This window comes from Trematomus bernacchii, unplaced genomic scaffold (genome assembly GCF_902827165.1).
Source record: "Trematomus bernacchii unplaced genomic scaffold, fTreBer1.1, whole genome shotgun sequence".
NCBI classification, from domain to species: Eukaryota; Metazoa; Chordata; class Actinopteri; order Perciformes; family Nototheniidae; genus Trematomus; species Trematomus bernacchii.
This window is the reverse complement of record NW_022987564.1, coordinates 5626305-5643956: the sequence shown is the minus strand read 5'-3', so window position 1 is coordinate 5643956 and position 17652 is coordinate 5626305. Positions and strand designations below refer to the sequence as shown.

General features: G+C 43.2%; 2 protein-coding genes across 8 annotated transcripts in view; one reads left to right on the top strand and one right to left on the bottom strand.

Annotated features, from left to right (window-relative positions):
• The window catches only part of LOC117478390 (cytoplasmic dynein 1 intermediate chain 1), a 53851-nt gene extending 44217 nt beyond the window's left edge, over positions 1 to 9634 (top strand). For all 7 annotated transcript variants that reach the window (XM_034125413.1, XM_034125410.1, XM_034125409.1 and 4 more), the window contains exons 16-18: positions 2004 to 2144; positions 4904 to 5029; positions 7700 to 9634. In XM_034125413.1, the coding sequence (XP_033981304.1) occupies positions 2004 to 2144; positions 4904 to 5029; positions 7700 to 7810 (378 nt within the window). In that variant the 3' untranslated portion in view covers positions 7811 to 9634. The remainder of the gene's footprint in view (positions 1 to 2003; positions 2145 to 4903; positions 5030 to 7699) is intronic.
• Positions 9635 to 9727: 93 nt separating this feature from the next.
• Positions 9728 to 17652, bottom strand: part of LOC117478389 (calcium-binding mitochondrial carrier protein Aralar2) — a 46824-nt gene continuing 38899 nt past the window's right edge. Inside the window, exons 15-18 of the mRNA XM_034125405.1 lie at positions 15555 to 15693; positions 12153 to 12311; positions 11466 to 11556; positions 9728 to 10560 (exon numbers count right to left, since the gene is read on the bottom strand). Of these exons, the coding sequence (XP_033981296.1) occupies positions 10386 to 10560; positions 11466 to 11556; positions 12153 to 12311; positions 15555 to 15693 (564 nt within the window). The 3' untranslated portion in view covers positions 9728 to 10385. The remainder of the gene's footprint in view (positions 10561 to 11465; positions 11557 to 12152; positions 12312 to 15554; positions 15694 to 17652) is intronic.

Sequence of the window (17652 nt, the reverse complement as noted above, 5' to 3'; positions counted from 1 at the left end):
GGCGCTGCTGTTCCAGTTCAAACGGCTGGAAGCTCCTGAGCTCCTCGGCAGGAGAGATAATGACAACCAGTGCGGCGCCACGCGGATTAAGTTCCATTTAAAGATTAGTTTTAAGACTTGTTGCTGCAGATTATTTACCCAAATCACCTTATTTAAGATAGGTAGATTATGGACTTTGGTAAAATAGTAGTTTACATTTTGAATAATAGGACTGTATTCATCTGTAAGACCAGAAGCACCTACTTCAAAAAGAAGGTGTGACATGGCATTTGGGGCTTAATTCAGCCAGATTATCAAAATGAAAGGACGTTTTAGGTTATTTGATGATGTGGAGCCCAAGGATGGGTAAAAGAGTGTGAGACTAAAACCAGGAGGGGATAAAAAGAGTGAGAACATAAACAGGAACGTCTGATCGAACGCTGACACTGCGAGATAGAGAAAAATGACCTCCGCTGTCACCCGCCGGCTGGAAAACAGGTTCAATCGAAGCTTGAAATTGGCTGGACTGTTTGTTTGTGTTCGTGTGCGAGTGCGTCGCTATCTGTCTGCAGGTCTCACAGCATTTCAGAACAACTGTGGAGCGAGAGGGTAAAGGTGATGGAGAGAGAGAAGGAATGAGAGGAGGAGGAGAGTGGGCGAGAGACTGCATTCCTCTTTCTGCTCCTCCAGCCAACCTGTCTCCCTCTCTACCTGTCAGGAATGCAGTCTGTGAGCCTCTGGAATCCTAACAGCCGCTCTGAGAGATGGGCACACACACACACACACACACACACACACACACACACACACACACACACACACACACACACACACACACACACACACACACACACACACATACCCATACACATACACATACACATACACATACACATACACATACACATACACATACACACACACACATGTACTGTATTTAACTGATCCACCAATCTTTAATTTACACAAGATCAAAATCCTTTAAGCAGTTGAGTAAGGAGGTTATGTGAACATTTTTTATTTTTCTTTATTTTCTTACTTTTTTATTGTTTTTTTCTAAAACAAAATAATGGAAGTTATATTATACCATTTACCTGCATTTACAATTACTTGCATTATCTCTTGTAGGGTTTACAAAATAACAAAAACACATAAGGAAAATAAAATATGAAATATAAATTGCTGTAAAATAACTTGGTATACTCAAACCTAACTTATCTGATACAAGATTATTAAATACTTACATTTTTTGTTTCATCCTGCTTTGCTTTTGGGCCTTAACTTCACAAACGCATAGATCGATACTGATATCGATAATGATTAGATAAATTATGATCCAATGTTGGCTCATCACAGGTTTACTAGTGTGTTTTTTGGCCAATTATTAACTTGAAACAACAGAAAAAGTTCTGCTTTAGATCATTAAGACAGAAGTTTGTCCACCAGAGAGCACTGACACGTATTTTCTAAAGATGTTCACACTGTTTTGGACTCAAAGAACATTTGTTTATGTTGAAAGATGAATATACTGCTTCTCTCTGAAACATTGATTCCAGTGCAGGCCTGAAAGAATCCGGCCCTCCATGCTCACAAACAAACACACACACACTTTTACACACATCCTTTCCCGCGTACATTGTCAACCCCTATATTTCCTCCCATCCCTTCCCATCTCTCCCTCTCTCCCCCACCCTCCCGCAGACAGCTGTTGTGTTGAGGTTACAGTACACCTTGTGGAGGGGCCCTCCCTTTCATCTCTCCCAGCGGTTTTATGGTTCTGTGTGAATGTGCTAGGCTTTTTAATTAGGCTCTGCACCCAGACAGGCCCCAAGGCTGAGGCAGCGCCACTCTGTCTGAAGCTCGCTCACTCCCTCTCTCCATTCCTTCTCGCCCTCTGTCTCTCTGTTTTCTCTCTATCTCCAGTGTGTCATCTTGTGCAATCCGTTACTGTCTCTCTCTTTCTCGACAGTTCTTTATGACACCAAACACACGTCCATAGATGTCCTCTTTTTTCTCTCTTTCAGCACAACAAGCCTTTGTACTCGTTTGAGGACAACGCCGACTATGTGTACGACGTCATGTGGTCGCCCGTGCACCCCGCCGTGTTCGCCGCCGTGGATGGCATGGGCCGCTTGGACCTGTGGAACCTCAACAACGACACTGAGGTGTGTGTGAGTGTGTGTGTCGGGTGAATATAGGTCATCATGGGCGTGTTTTCTCTGGCATCTCTTTGTGTGTTGATGTGTGTGTTTGCTGTCCTCAGGGCCTGTTGCTGGGCTTCTGCCCCGAACCGCACAACCAAACACCCAAAAGCCTTTTCCTCCCACCCCCCCCCCCCCCCCCCTTCCTCCACTACCAACCCCTCCACATCCCTCCCAACACACACACACACGATTCAAGATTCTGTGGGCGTTTCCCCGCATCCCTCACTTTAAATCAAACCGGGTGACAGCTTCTCATCACCAGTTCCCACCCAGACGTCCCGCTAACATTCCTGCAACCTCTGTCCAACGTTCAGGCAACTTCAGCACCCCACCACCTCGCATCATCTGCCTCCCACACTGCGCTCCGTCAGTGAAGAGCACAGATGTGAAGGAGACCACAAGCTCAGAGCCCTCAGTCCGCAGGCCCATCCTGAGAGGGAAATCATAAAAGGAGAAAGTTCAGGGTTTCTCACTGCATTCGGGCGAAAAATTCTTCAGAAGAGAGCATTTGAGGCCAGTGTTATTAGTCAGTTTAACTATACACAACGTAAAATACATAAATGTAATGTAAAATATGACATACCTTTTTGTAGCAGTAGCAATATTATCTGATGCTCTCAAGGTGACTTTATTCTACAAATCAGGCACGTTGTTTTTTTGCTGATTCTTATTTATAAGGTATATTTAGGAAGATTGGGAAAAAATGTATGTCCCAAACTTTTTTAACTATTCCTCTAAAGAGTCAAAAGTTGCATTAAATTGAAAATAACTCTTCAGCCAAGAGTCTGAAAAACTTTTCTGCAACTCTGATACGAGAGTGGGTATTATAGCTTTGATCACGCAGGACAAAGTAGGGATAAAAGGATTCTCCTGCTCCTCTTGGTTTCCATGGAGACAACACCCACAGTGCCTTCAGACCTTGATACAGGTCTGCATCTCTACAGATGCTCTCTCTTTCACTCTTACTTTCTTGCAGATATCAAATTCACATCGCCCCTCCAGAGTTTGTGGCTCATTTAAGTTGTATCTGTCTCTGTCTGCCCCCCCCCCCGATCTCCCCCCCCCCCCATCACCAGCGCTGGCTCTTCCCTCTGCAGCACAGATGATCATTTTCCCATGGCTCCCTTAACAGCGGCCTTTTCACAGACAGAGGAAGAGTTAATTATCCACGGACTAACTCGGCTAATAATGTGCTTTATGAGAAACATTTGCTCGACACACACACACACACAAACGGATGTACCGAACACATGCACACACATCCTCTCATACACAGTCTAATAGCAACAGACTTCCATTGTTGCCATCATATATTAAAAACACACATAACGACACTAACGGAGCGCCTGGTTCTCATTTCCAGCACACAGACATATACAGCCAATTTAAAGCGCTCAGTTCAGATCCACTCGGGCGCAGCGGTGGAAGCTAGCAGGCTAATGGCAGTCAGTCTGTGGTTAGCGCTGCTTTAAATACGCAGGAGCTCGGTGTGTGAGGCGACGTGATGCCAAGGCCTCTGTCTCCACTGGTGACATGTGTCAGACTCGCCTGCCGCACGTCAGGAACAGTTTATGGAAACAGATGGTTTTAGGTTTTTAAAGGTGCAACACGAGCACGACTGTTTACCAAAAAGAGCAACAGCTCGCCCACAACAGCAAACACCAGCGCAGTTATTATACAGTAAATAGCTCTGTGTGTGTCCACATTTGAATGAGAAGTTGTAAATGTGACAGCGATGTTTGTAAAACCTCCTGAGTGTTTGGACAAAGTTGTGCTTTCAATGTAGTAAACGTGTTCTGTAAATTAGACTATAATGGCGTAATGCCCCCATTTCCCAATAAACATTAAGAGGAATAGCTTTAACTGCAATTAGGGTCATTACATTAAAATAAATAAGGACTCATTCGCAGCGTGGAGGGGGAGGAGGAGGAGGTGGTGTGTTTATGGTGTTGTAGGGTTTTATAAATATTTATGTGCCTTATTAGAGGCTAAGATAGCATCTTTATTTATGTCCAAGGTGCATAATGTTCTGTACTACTAAACAAGATAAGGTTCTAATGGGTCTTTCCACTTCTTTGTTTCAATATAATGTTTTAATAAAAGTTCAAGTATATGTCATAAAAAGCATAATTACAAATTAAAGTATAGTGTGTCATTTAAAGAGATTCAGATGATAATCAAAGTAAAGTACAAACCTCATGGTATTTTATGTGATACGAAAAAATCATAAAAAGTATTCCAAAAGGCAGTATCCCACAAAATGTTTTTAACAATCATAGTATAGAACAGTTTGCCATTAAACATATATCTTATACAATGTTGAAAATAAGTGTCATTAAAGACATCATAATATATATAACAAATATCGTAGAATAGAAAGTTTTATACATCCCAGTTTACATGGGACAAATCAGATGTGTAAGATTCATTATTGAAATGTGATCTATATGTGGAATAATATATATGGGGTACTGTTGGTCTAATCGATAGTGAGGTGGGCTGAAGATCGGAAGGTCGTGAGTTCAAATCCTGCCTGGAACACCACCACTAGTGTGCCCTTGAGTAAGGCACTTAGCCCTCAGTTACTCCAGGGAGAATGTCCCTGTAATTGATAATTGTAAGTCGCTTTGGATAAAAGCGTCAGCTAAATGAAATGTAATGTATAAGATGTTTACAATATTGATACAAAAACTGAATTAGTTGAATTTCTTGTCCTCCAGGTCCCCACTGCCAGTGTGACCATTGAGGGCGCTTCAGCCCTGAACAGAGTGCGCTGGTCGTCGGGGGGGAAGGAGGTGGCTGTGGGCGACTCAGAGGGCAGGGTCTGGATCTATGATACTGGAGAGGTACATGTAATCATCGTTTAAATGTAAACAGTATGAATCACATCAAACAATATATTGTAGATCAGAATCATTTTTGTACCCGAAAACAAGGGCAGAGTGAGCACTCCTGTTTTTACCAAAGTGCTGTGATGCCTGGAGCTGGTGGCAAGTTTAATTTAAAACAATCCAAGATTTAATTACAGCCTAGGTGCCTAAAGCTTGGGTTTACTACAATGACCGACACATATTACTGTTGCAATTGAGTTGTACTTCAGCAGATTTATTAAGAGATTTCAGAGCCTGACTTTGAGTGACTGGTGGAGCTAAAGTAATACCTCACTCCTGATTCTACCAAAATAAACTGTCATGTGTTGGGAAAAACAGCTACAAATAGTCCGATTGTGTATGTTATTTTAACTGAGTCATGATTTTACAGTTTTGCATTTGCTCAGTACATACTGTAGTCTCGTTTCATGTATATTTGGTTCACCTACTTTGGCGAAAGACATAAGAGCAGAAATAGGTGCATTTTTTCTCTGTAAAAACCTCCACATGCACCACCACTGATCATTTTAGGCCCCTCAGCTCTGGATGTTTACCCAACTGTCAGTTTTGCCATGACTGTGAGCGTTTGATTCTTCCTCCTCCCTGTTTCCTGTCCCTGTAAAACGTCCTCCACGTGACTTTGCCATCACCACAAAGCAGCCAGGCCCCCCCCGCCCGAGCCTGCATGTTTTCTCATGGTTGGAGGGATCTGGTTAGGATCCCCATGTGAGGCCGCGTTAGCCTAGCCACGGGGCTAAATTTAGCAACTTTTTGTTGTGTGGTGAGTTGAGAGAGGTTCGGCTGAGCTGGGTTAATGGTAACGAAGAGTCATCAATAAAAAGGAGAGGGGTTTTATGACTCCACAGAGGAGTGTGTGTGTGGTGGATGATGGGAGTATTTACTTCACTATAAACTCCCCAAATAGCTAAAACTGGGGAAAAAGTGACAGCAGTAAGGTTTATATGCAAATGTATTTACTTTAGTATTATTTTATTTCGTACAAACTAGTTTTAGGTGGTTAATCAGCAGGGATAAGGATTCTACTTATGTTAGTCTGTGCTGGAGCTACAACAATAACAAGACTCATCTATCAACAAATGATCACAAACTATTTTGATACGTTTTTTACATGAAAAAAAGGCAGAAAATGCTGTTTGCAACTTCTCAAATACGGACCTTTCCAAGATTTTCTCTGAGCTTGTCATATTAAACTGAATATCTTTTGGTTTTTGACTGACGTGAATCCCCTCAGTTTTGGAGAAACTGGGATAGACATTTTTCAATATTTTCTGACATTTTATAGATTAGATTAGATTTATTGTCTCCAGGGGTCTATTATAGAAGAAGCGATATGTCCTTTAATCTAGGAAATAACCTTCAGATCTATCTAAATGACAATAATGTTAAAGGTGGGGTAGGTAAGTTTGAGAAACCGGCTCGAGATACACTTTTTGTTATATTCCATGGAATGCTCTTAACATCCCGATAGCAATGAATATCTTAAGTGCTTTGACAAAAAATCCATCAAAAAATGTCATCATTGGAAGCCGTAGTACTGTAAAAAGCACGACCAATCATTTTAGCCGGCCCGGCTAAAATAACTGGATGGCCTACCTGCCTGTCAGCCTTCCATCTGTGCACAAACTTATCTCGTGCCCTCATTGGTCATGTGCGCGTTCATGTGTGTTGGAGGAGGGGCTCTGTAAGGAAGTGGCAGATTTTTTCCGGTTGTGTATTTTCAAATTCTAGCGCACTCGAGCTGGTTTCTCCAAAATGACCTACCCCACCTTTAAGTTAAAGCCATTAAAAGTATTTTGGATGGTTGCCAAAGTTAGTGTTTCATGTTGCTTCATCAGATGAAAAAGTAATTTTTTAAAGCCTGAAAAACACTAAATCTCAGAGTTTCTTTGACACTTAGCAGTCTTACATTTCTCCAAACGGAAGTCACTCAGGCTCCATATACTCAGTGTTCAGCCGGAGCCCCTGCTGCTGCCGGCCCGGCTCTGTGGGGGGGTTCAAAATGGCCGCCTCCCTCCTCCTGGTTCCTGTTTAATTACAGCCTGGCCATGCAGAGCGGTTACAGACAGCCTGGGTGGCGGCCGCGGCTCCTGTCCCCACCCACTCCCCCCCCACTCCGACTCCCACAGGGTCGGACTGCAGCTCCACACTTAGAGAACAGTTTGACTTCCTGTATCAGCGCCATGGTTACTGCCTCTTATAGCATTTCAGACATGCAGAAATATAACAACTATTTGATGGATTGACAGGATTCTTCTTACTGAAATGCTTTGTCCCCAATGATATAGGGATGCTGGGTCTTTTTCTCAAGACAATTAAGGGAGCCAAAAAAAGATAAGGCTCTAACAGGAAGTCATAGAATGTGTTATTGGTACCATGATTGCATTTAACATCAAATTATTAGAGTTTAAAATCAAATAAGGATGCAACGAAGGGACATGACCTCGTCTATACCCTAAGATCGGTCAAAACACAGCCTTTGTCATCAAGAATAAACTTGTCTTGAATGAAAATCAATGTGTCATTCATCCTTGGAGATGATTCTCTGGTCTCATAACAAGTCATAACACAGCGTGCAGATGAAGCCAGCACTTAATGCCATGTTTCCTGTTCCTGTTCCTCCCTCAGCTGTCAGTGACTCACACCGATGATTGGTCGCGCTTCGCTCGGACGCTGATGGAGATCCGTGCCAACCGGGCGGACGGCGAGGAGGAGGGGCCTATGGAGCTGGATTCATAGAGCAGGCCTCCAGACCAATGAGGGTGGATCAGAGAGCAGAGGGTGCACTACGGAGCCAGATGATTGGGTTAGAGAGGTGTGTGTGGCCTTTTACCATTTAACCTGGCTAAGCTCGCCATGGTATTTTAACCTCTTCCAGAGCAGGTTGTGCTTTGGATTGAAATCCATCATAAAAATCACCACCATTTCCCTTATCAACTGCTTATAAAATAGCCGTACCATTCTTGCCAAATTCTGTAAACCTAGGTGCCAGAATTTGGAGGGATTGTTTTTAGACATGCTGGCTTTTCCTACAGATATTCTCTATGAGCGATATATAGAATCTCAGCAAGGGAATACATTATAAATGTAAATGTGTTGGGCCGTCTATAGGAATTCCACTGAACTGAGCTTAGAAATTATCGTGGAAGCTACATGTATTGTTGGTATACAGTTAGTGATGCGGAAAATCAGAGCTATAATACTGTGTATGAAATTCTGCTTGGTTGTAGTGATCCCTGGAAAACTTAAATAAGCCTCCTTTAAAGCTGAAGGTAGCATACATTTTTACTTAACTTAAATATGAATCAATATGATGTTTACTTGCATATGAATGCAGTATAATTCTTCATAGAATACCTATGTGTGGTAAATTGCACCCACACACCCGTCACTCAAGCTTTCAATAGTGTGGTCTGGTAAAGCTGCCCCCTAAAGTCTTTCAGAAATGGTTTAGTTTATTAGTAGTTAACTTTCAATCAATAAAAGTCATTCAAATTGGACAAAAACGTCCAAATATTATACTTGAGTATAAGGTCAGTTGCATCCCGTTTTATAGCTTGTTCAGTTGTCCCCATTCGCATTAAGAGTGCAATGAGTGGTAAAAATGAATATATTAATTTACAAATTCACACAATTAGGGTATTCTGCCATCATTGCGCTTTTGCCTTATTTGCAGATTATGAGCAAATCTTTTTGTCACAAATCTTCTCCCTAACTTACCATTACCATGACCTGCTCCTCTTCACTAAGGTAGGCAGCAGGAGAAGATCCCCTCTGTGTGGATATAGGACTCAAATGAAGCACTAAACATCCGGCTGTATAGGAACGCTCACAGAACCTGATGAAGAAAACCTGGGTTAACAAAGACTGTTGATAACCATCTTTTCTGAGTAGGGTTTTGTTGAGCCAGCTAACGTAAAGAAAGCCTGGTTCTCTCAAAGGTACTTCGTAGTGCCGCCTCTGTGAGCTTTATCGGTGTCACTGTAGCATGTGGTGTGTCTCAATCAGTTGTTTTATTTACAGTATGTACATGTTGCTGTTTGGTCCGAACAAGGCCGCTGTTTCCTTCATGGATTTCTTGCATTTTAAATGGTTTAACTGTTGACCTCTTCTACTTGTCCGCCCTTATTTATTTCCTTACTGACTTAAGGTGATTTGTTGCTTGCACCCTGTGAGCCTACAGTATAAACAGTGGCAGTCTTATAGCCTTAAGATAAGTGTACTGTGACAAAGCTTTGCACTACTGTAAAATCAAAGCAGGGTCCATGTATTGTTTACAAAATATCACGTTTACTTTTACGTTGTGTTGATTTCTCTGTATAACGCCTGCATGCGACACATTCCTGAAATATTCCGGAAGCATAAACATGGAGTTGCCATGGTGACGTTTCCACACGTGGTTGCTTTGCGTCAGAAACTGAGTCACGTCTGGTATCGGCACTTTGTTCCCAAGCAACAGCTGTATATTCTTTAATGAACTGTTAATTATCAAGAGGTATATTGTAATGCAGTGTGCTGGCTGTTCAAACATGTTATGTTTACTATTAAAGCTGATGTACTGTTGTCTTGCTTTTTCTTAACAGCGTTCATCTGGGAGTGAAAATAAAAACTCCAGCACTCAGTTTACTAATATACGATTCTCTTTACTCTCGGTACACATGTTGCTGCCATACGCACAGTAAGGCACTGTTATTACTCACCACATGTAACTCCTACATTCTCAGGACTGTACACGTTTAAACACTCAGTCGTGACACACTACAGACCTGCAGTCGCTGCCAGCTGTCTCTCAGATATTCACACATCTGCATACATTTAGCTCTGAAAGTAAACATTGTGTACATTCAGAATGATACTGCTACTTTACATTCAATAACGTATTGGTCCCTAATCTTGTAGATACATATATTACAATTGAAAGATAAAAATAGAACTATACATATTCAAATATATGTCTCTGGATGTCTCTTATATACAAAGGTGCTACATTAATGGTCTTTTTTGGTTTTAAAGTAACAAAAAGACACTCAAAAACTGTAACTAAAGTCGTTTTTGATCAAATATTCCCCAAAATCAAAGCAGTGGAGGTGTTTTTAAACTTCTGCCTGTGCGTTATACTGAGCCAGTGGAACTGTATGAAAACAAACCGCATAATAAAACTATACAATGTCAATCAAGATTAAAACAAACACTGCACTAGTCCGACAAAGAGTTTTCTTTGTATACATGTATATATGATAATACGAATAAAATAAATGACTTAAAATACTACATTCAAGCCCTCTCTTGCAATAACCCTGCTACCCGTGGAGGTTCAGGGGTCGCTCACAGCGGGGGGGGCCACCGTGTAGCGTGGGAGATGGAGCCCAAACTTGTTCTCGATGCCAGCGAACGTGGCCACGGCCAACCTGAAGCCTCCGATGTGGTCGGGGTTGGGCGCCGGGAGGCTGATCCGAGACTTGGGGGTGGGCTCGGAGCCAGCCGGCTTTCTGTGGTGGGGAGAGAGAGAGGGGGAGAGGGCGAGAGACGGGGGAGGACGCCAGAGGCACAGGGAGAGAGAAAAGGTGAGGTGTGGTGGAGTTAGAGGGGAAACAACAAACTGTGCAAGATGTTGTTTTACCAAACACGGGGGAAAGTGAGCATTTTATTTTCCTTTTTAAATCTTGAATTAATATTATCATATTCAGCACTGTTCACCACAGAAATAAACATGTTAATAGAGAATCCAAAGCGGAACAAATCCAATCCCTCGCTGATTTCACAGAGCTTTGTGAACGGCTGCCAACACGGACAGCAAAGCAGCACAGATCAACTTCCCCAAACCAAACCAAATTCTCCTCGGATCTGCACATGATTTTCTTTCACTGCGAGTCTTCAGCTACGTGAAGAGAAGCCACGAGCCACGCACTGTCATACACGCATGTGCCGCACAGCTGTCCATTTCTCATTCCGAGAGGTTCACCACCTCTTTCCCCACTGGACCTTTTTAACTTTAGGAAATTTGTGAATGATCCCAGAGAGACTTATTTTAAGGAGCAAAACGAGCTCATCTTAATCCTAGAAGAGGGGAAAGTACATGTGGGCGCTGCCTGCCTGATCACACACACTCTCCAGTCTGAGAAAATTGTCACATCCAGAGCGCTGAGTGAGAGCTTCAGTCTGTGCACTAATGGGCTCGGAAATTATTTTTGGATCTCGAGGACATTTCTTTCTCTGTGGTGGAGGAGGGAGGACCCGCACCGAGCGCAGCTACTGTGTGTTCAAATGAACCCCATTGTTCTGGAAGCAGATGGTGTTTTATAGGAGGATGAAGATGTAATATTCTTTCTTTAGGCAAGACAGGAAGATATATAGAAGCTGGTAGATGGAAGCTGTGAGAGAGAAAGAGACTTACTGTCCTCCAAAGTCAACATAGAACCAGCGCTGAAGGAGTTCATAGGTCACCAAGGTCACTCCAAACTGAGGAGAGGATCTGAACACACGAGCTGCAGGAAGGAGAAGAAATGTGTTTATTTAAATTGATTCGTAATGTTTGTGTCATTCCAACACATGTGGCCCATTACATTACAAACAGAAGAGAATGTATCCTGTGCCTTGAAATGACATAATGTTATCTGAAAAAACTTCTTTAAGTAACAGGCTAATTTACGTGTGTCATATATTTACAGCTTAATCTGTTTTGGACATAATCCATATTAAATAAATAATTTCATTTTTTACCAAACACAGTATTGCATAGCCTACGGTAAAAACTGCTAAAAATGAATGGAACACATTTCTTAATCATTGCGATGACACATCGGGAAAGAAAATGGTCTTCTTCCAGAGTGACATACTAGCCAATGTTTGTAAAAGTATGCCTCCAATGTAAGTGTATTGTAACCCTCAAATAAAAACAAAGATTAAAACTGATTCCCCCCCAAAAAGGAAGTGATAATAGGAGTTTTTAGACAGCCTCTGCACACGGCCCAGCAGCCTCCACCAATAAAGCAGGCCAAACTCCAGTAGCCTGAGAGGTGAAACCCGGGACAAAAGTAAAACAGTCATTTTAAGATTAGACATTGGCCTCAGCGAACATTACCTCCAGCTCCTTTCCAGAAGGCCCGGGGTCCCTCCTCTCGGAGAATCTTCCAGAAGCAGTCCACCAGGCCGCTGTAGGTGGTCTGCCCGGCCCGCGCCGCCACCTGCAGCCGTGTCTTGATCACGTCAGCCGGGGTCACCAAGGAGGCCGCCGGCATGCCTGTGGAGAGGAGAGGGAGAGCCGTTTAGTCTTGTGGTGCTTTTCCTTTTCAAACACTACGATGTGTTTGACTCTAAATAGAGCAGACATTTTCAAAATCAGGCCCAAACAAATGAGATGATTTGCAGAAGCAGCCATCAGAGATCGAATGAAGCCTTGCATATCATCCTAACTACATCTGATAGAGTGGTTTCAACGGTCTTTGTTCACGTCATCTTGCATCTTGACCATCTTGCCGCATGCGTACACTGTACACAAGTAGGGGCCGGTTCCTTTCACTTCACCATCAACTAATCCATACCACCAGCGAGGCCATTATTTAATCTCTACCTTCCTTTCCTCCCTCTCCCACTTTCTTACAGCCGTTTGAACAGGGCCAGACAATGTACGGTAATGAGAGCAATGCACACTGGGCTGAGAGTGACTGGCTGACTGGAGGGAGGGTCTGCGGAGCCCCCACTCCAGCCACTTCAGCCATGAATGGGCTCAATCATTGATGGCTCGGTCATTACCATCAACTGCCCTCTTGACGATTTATTCTGACTTCTTGGTTTTTGTAGCGGCCAAACGAGCTATTCAGAAAGCCTAATCAACTCAGCATTAGGTAGCAGACCGGCACCCGGGGGAGACTGACCACCTGCGCTGAACTGAGAGGAGGAGAGGAGGAGGAAGAGGAAAGAGGGGTAGGAAGTAAAGGAAAAGGAAAGCAAAGAGGAGGAAAGAAGAGGAAACGAAATGAGAAAAGGAGAAAGGAGAGGGAAGAGGAGAGTTAAGGACACTAGACAGAAGGATAGAAGAGGATAGGCAAGAGGAGTGGAAATTAGAAGGAAGAGGAAGAGAGGAAAGTAGATGAAGGGAAATGAAGGAGAGAAGAGGAGAGAGGAAGGAGGAAGACATAAGAGGAAAGGAGAGGAAGCTTCCTGTGTGGAAACTTGTTGAAGAATAGTTCATGTAGAAAAAAGTTTAGGAACAAGGGAACTAAATTAGACCTGATGTAGAAACTCCCACTTTCCAAAAGAAAATATGTTCAAATACTTGCAGAATAATGGCACAGTGGGATATCATCTAATATCAAGTATGCACTTTTTAATGTGGCAATAGGATATTGTGTTGGTACCACTTCATTTAGCCTTTAAAAGGTGTTCTTTTCAGTACAGATTGCGTATTGTTGTGTCTTAAAACAGTGGGTTGTATAGTGAATATGAATACTGAATAATTATACACCCTAGACCCCTAATTTCCCTGAAGGGGCTTTAAAGTCTGCACACTATAAACCAGAACTTTTTCTCGAATTAGATTAGAAATAACTCCAAAATAAGGGAACAACCTTCAGGAAGAAATAGCGAGGTAGAAGTCTGATTTGTCAAAGGTTACTCCATGAAAGCCATGGCAGAGATTGAATCATTGGTTGCATGCTTTTGGATTGATATTATTTGTTTGTGGCCGATGCAAACAAAGCTGTAAAATGGTAAAAAAAACAAAAACACAACATGGCTGTGAGACTAGTGGTCAAAACGCTACAGGGTACCTTTAACATTGATCTGAAACAACGACAAAAGCAAAACATTCAGATTTAAGAACGAGGAACCAAGTAACATAGCAAATACATGATTATTGTTGTTGATGGTACTTTACACGACTAAAGACTGAACATGTATTCTGCTCACAGTGAATAAGACCACACATTCCCTCCATAACTCTCTCACATACAGATTTCACATGAGATGTCCAGCACTGTACTCTTCACAGACCAGAGTAATGCCTAGCTAAATAATGCTTTGCAAACTGAGCGTGTAATTCAATTTCCTGTGCCGACTGTAAAACACTAATTGCCAGAATGCTGTAACCGCTGATAAATACATGTGAAAGAGGGATGATAAATGTGTCGAAATAACGAAAGAAAAAAAATGAAATCATGAGGCTGGTTTCGGCTCGGAGTCTGTGGGCCGTGGCTGCCAGTCCTGTGGTGAGAGACCGGAGTAAAAATGGAGGAGGGAGGCAGGATTTATGATTTTTCCATGTTGTGCTGTGCCTCTGCGTCGAAAAAGAGAGCGCTGCTGACACATCTCCGAGGATTCAACGCAAATAAGGATTTTATGCAAATGTTCCGAAGCCTTTTTAACTCGCAGGGGAGTGCTGGTCTGTTAAGAGTGTTTACTTTATCGGTAAATCAAGCATTTCAACTCTCCTTCGGATCATATTTTGATGATAAACCTGTTATGTAATCAGTGGATGTTTGGCCTCTTTGCTCAGTGTTATGACAGATAACCTACAGACAGGACTGTATGCATTCCTGCTGGGAGAAGTATGCACAAACATATGTGCATGTGCATGTACAGGGTATTAGGATTGGAACGCTTCCCTGTGAGCCGTGTTGGCATCTGAGGCGCGTCCCCGCTGCAGAGCTCCAAACCCCGTCCCCATCACCGCGCAGCGCTCTAATTAGCAGCTACCGTCGTGGAGCCTGCGGTCGGAGCTGCTGGCTCCAAACTGAGCTCTGCAGGTCTGATGGCGAGAGCCGAGTGAGACCTGCTCTCACACTCTGTTAAAAGACGGAAAAACTGGACCCCAAAAAGAATCTTTATAAGCTTTAGTGCTCTGCTCATTGAACCAGGGGGACGTGTTGATGATGATTTGGCCAAAATGTCAAGACACTCAAGATAGAATGATGTTTTTTCAGGTAGTGAAAATTGCTACACCTTTAAAATGAAACATAAGATTGTTAATTATGTCCCCTGGCATCATGAGATTCATAAACCCTGAGAGTTATGTCTCGAGATGTTTGCAGTAATGCAGATATTAACAGACTGAATTACAAAGGTTGAGATGTTATTGCATTTTTCTATTGGGGGGTCTAGATTAGGCTTTTTCACAACGGCTCATTACGGATGATCACAATGCATTAGATTACCTTTTAACGCTAGTATAAACAATATTTGTATATTTACGTGGCTATTTGTATGTGACAGGGCTCATCGATTGATTTTGATTGTGTGAGAGTAAAGGTAATCGTATAATTAGTCATGTTTAAAGGGAAACTTTGCACATTTTCAACCTGCTTTGTACCGTTAATAATTATGTGTGTGGTATGTGCAATGACATTTGTGGAGATGTGTCATTTTGTGTCTTTCGGTAGACTTTTGCCAACGATGAGTGGAGCTCCCTGCGTCTGGAAGGTTTTTAACTTTATCCTACAGTACTTCTCTATTTTTCTGTTCAGAATAACAGGCTGAAGTATTTTACCTGCCAGCGCTCCAGCCAGGAGCATCTTGGCCGGCCCTATCCTGCCGTCCTCCTCAGAGAAGTGAGCCTTAAGGTGGGCGTAGCAGGGGAAGTAGATGGCTGAGAATGGGATGTCCCGCAGGAAACAAGCCTTTGAACCCTAGAGCAAGACACACAGGGGAAAAGCGAGATTTTAGGTCATGTATATACTGTAAAGAGTTAAACCTTTAGTAAGTAGAGCAGAGACAGAGTACAGGCGCTCTGGTCTCTGAAGATGGATTGATTTTTTTATAAGCCACAATATGTAACAGTCTGTTCACAAAGCAGATACTAAAGCCTCAACTGATGTTACTGCCAAAGACATTTCTTCCAAAAGACTCCCGAAGCTCTTATGTCAGAGTGAAGTACCGACCACAACATGTCAAACACATCATGTCTCTCCATATGCAAACGATCTGTGTCGTGAGCAGCAGGTGAGGGAGGGAGGCTCCAGAAGCAAGGCTGACAGAAAAGAAAAGAAAAAAGCAGAGAAAGACAGACTGGCTGACGAAGATGACTCCGTGTCTGCCACTGTAAACACACTATATCATCAGGCCTATTGAGTTTCCTGCTGTATTTCAAGCCTGTTGGCCCGCTGCCAGCGTCTTGATACAGCAGTACAGTCAACAGAAGGAGTTTAAAGCGCCGGGCGGGGTGTCCCTGTTTAGGACAGGCTTCATTTAACTCCTATGGGATAATCCTTTGGTTCCTACACACACACACACACACACACACACACACACACACACACACACACACACACACACACACACACACACACACACACACACACACACACACACACACACACACACACACACACACACACACACACACACACACACACACACACACACACACACACACACACACACACACAAACAGAGGGAGGATTGGCAGATACCTGGGCTATCTCTTTCCCTTTCTTTTCTCAGGCACTTCTTGTCTGTCTGTCCCTCCTGTTGGCTGCTGAAAGCTGTGAGATTCTATCGAGGCAGGACAGACAAGCAGCGTCACAGGGGCTGGGAGTAAAACGTTCATACCAGGGTGATGTTGTTGGGTGATACACTGGCAGAGCGGCGGCTGAGAGAGTGTGTATTGATTCCCAGTGGTGTAAAGTAACTAAGTACATTTAATTTCAAAATTGTTCTTAAGTACTGTACTCAAGAACAATTTTGAGAGACTTGTTCTTTACTTGAGTATTTCAATCTTTGCTACTTTCTACTCCATTGCAATTATATGTTGATGCTTATACGTTTGTACTTCAACTTAAGTGACATTTTGATTACAGGACTTTCCTACACTCTGGTACTTCTACTTTTACCTAAGTACAAGATCTGAGTACTTCTTCCACCTCTGTTGATTTCTACGACACAGATGAATGATTTAGTTTAGTAAGAAAATGCAAAATGCTCCATAGATACAATACGTGCATAAACATGAGTTGATGTTCCTACACTGACAGCTTTCCCCCAGTGATGAGTGGTGGCGCTAGTGCGTTAGCCACCTCCAGTACCAACCAGTAGCTCCACCAGCGCAGGGTGAGCGTCAGGATAATTACCCTGACAAAGGCAGCTCTGTGCCTGGGTGCAGCCCCTCCGGAGCCAGCCCGTCTGGGGCTTGCAGGCTGAAGCTCGTCTCCACCCCCCCCCCCCCCCCCCCCCCTCCCCCCCTCCACCACCACCACCTCCACCACGGCCGCCAACACCGTTACTGCTTTCTCAACACACTTTGTCTCCTCTCTATGCATGGACGAGGAGACCAACACAATAAAGTATGTGCACAAGCATGCACACACTGCAGCATTCTCACAGACAGTTGAATGGAGACAGTAGCTTTGTGGACACACACACACGCAAACACTTCAACATAGTCATAAATATACAGGGAGTGAGAGCACTCGCACACAAACACAGGAACAAGAGGCAGGTAGACGGAGACAAGAGGAGGCTCCGCACTGTGTTACTGCCTTGTTAAAAGAAGTTAAAGGTTTACGTGGAAGTTGTGAGTTAACAGGTGGTCACATCAGCAGAGAGAAAAAAAAGAGACGAATCAGAGTGATGAGTCCTGCAAAGATCAG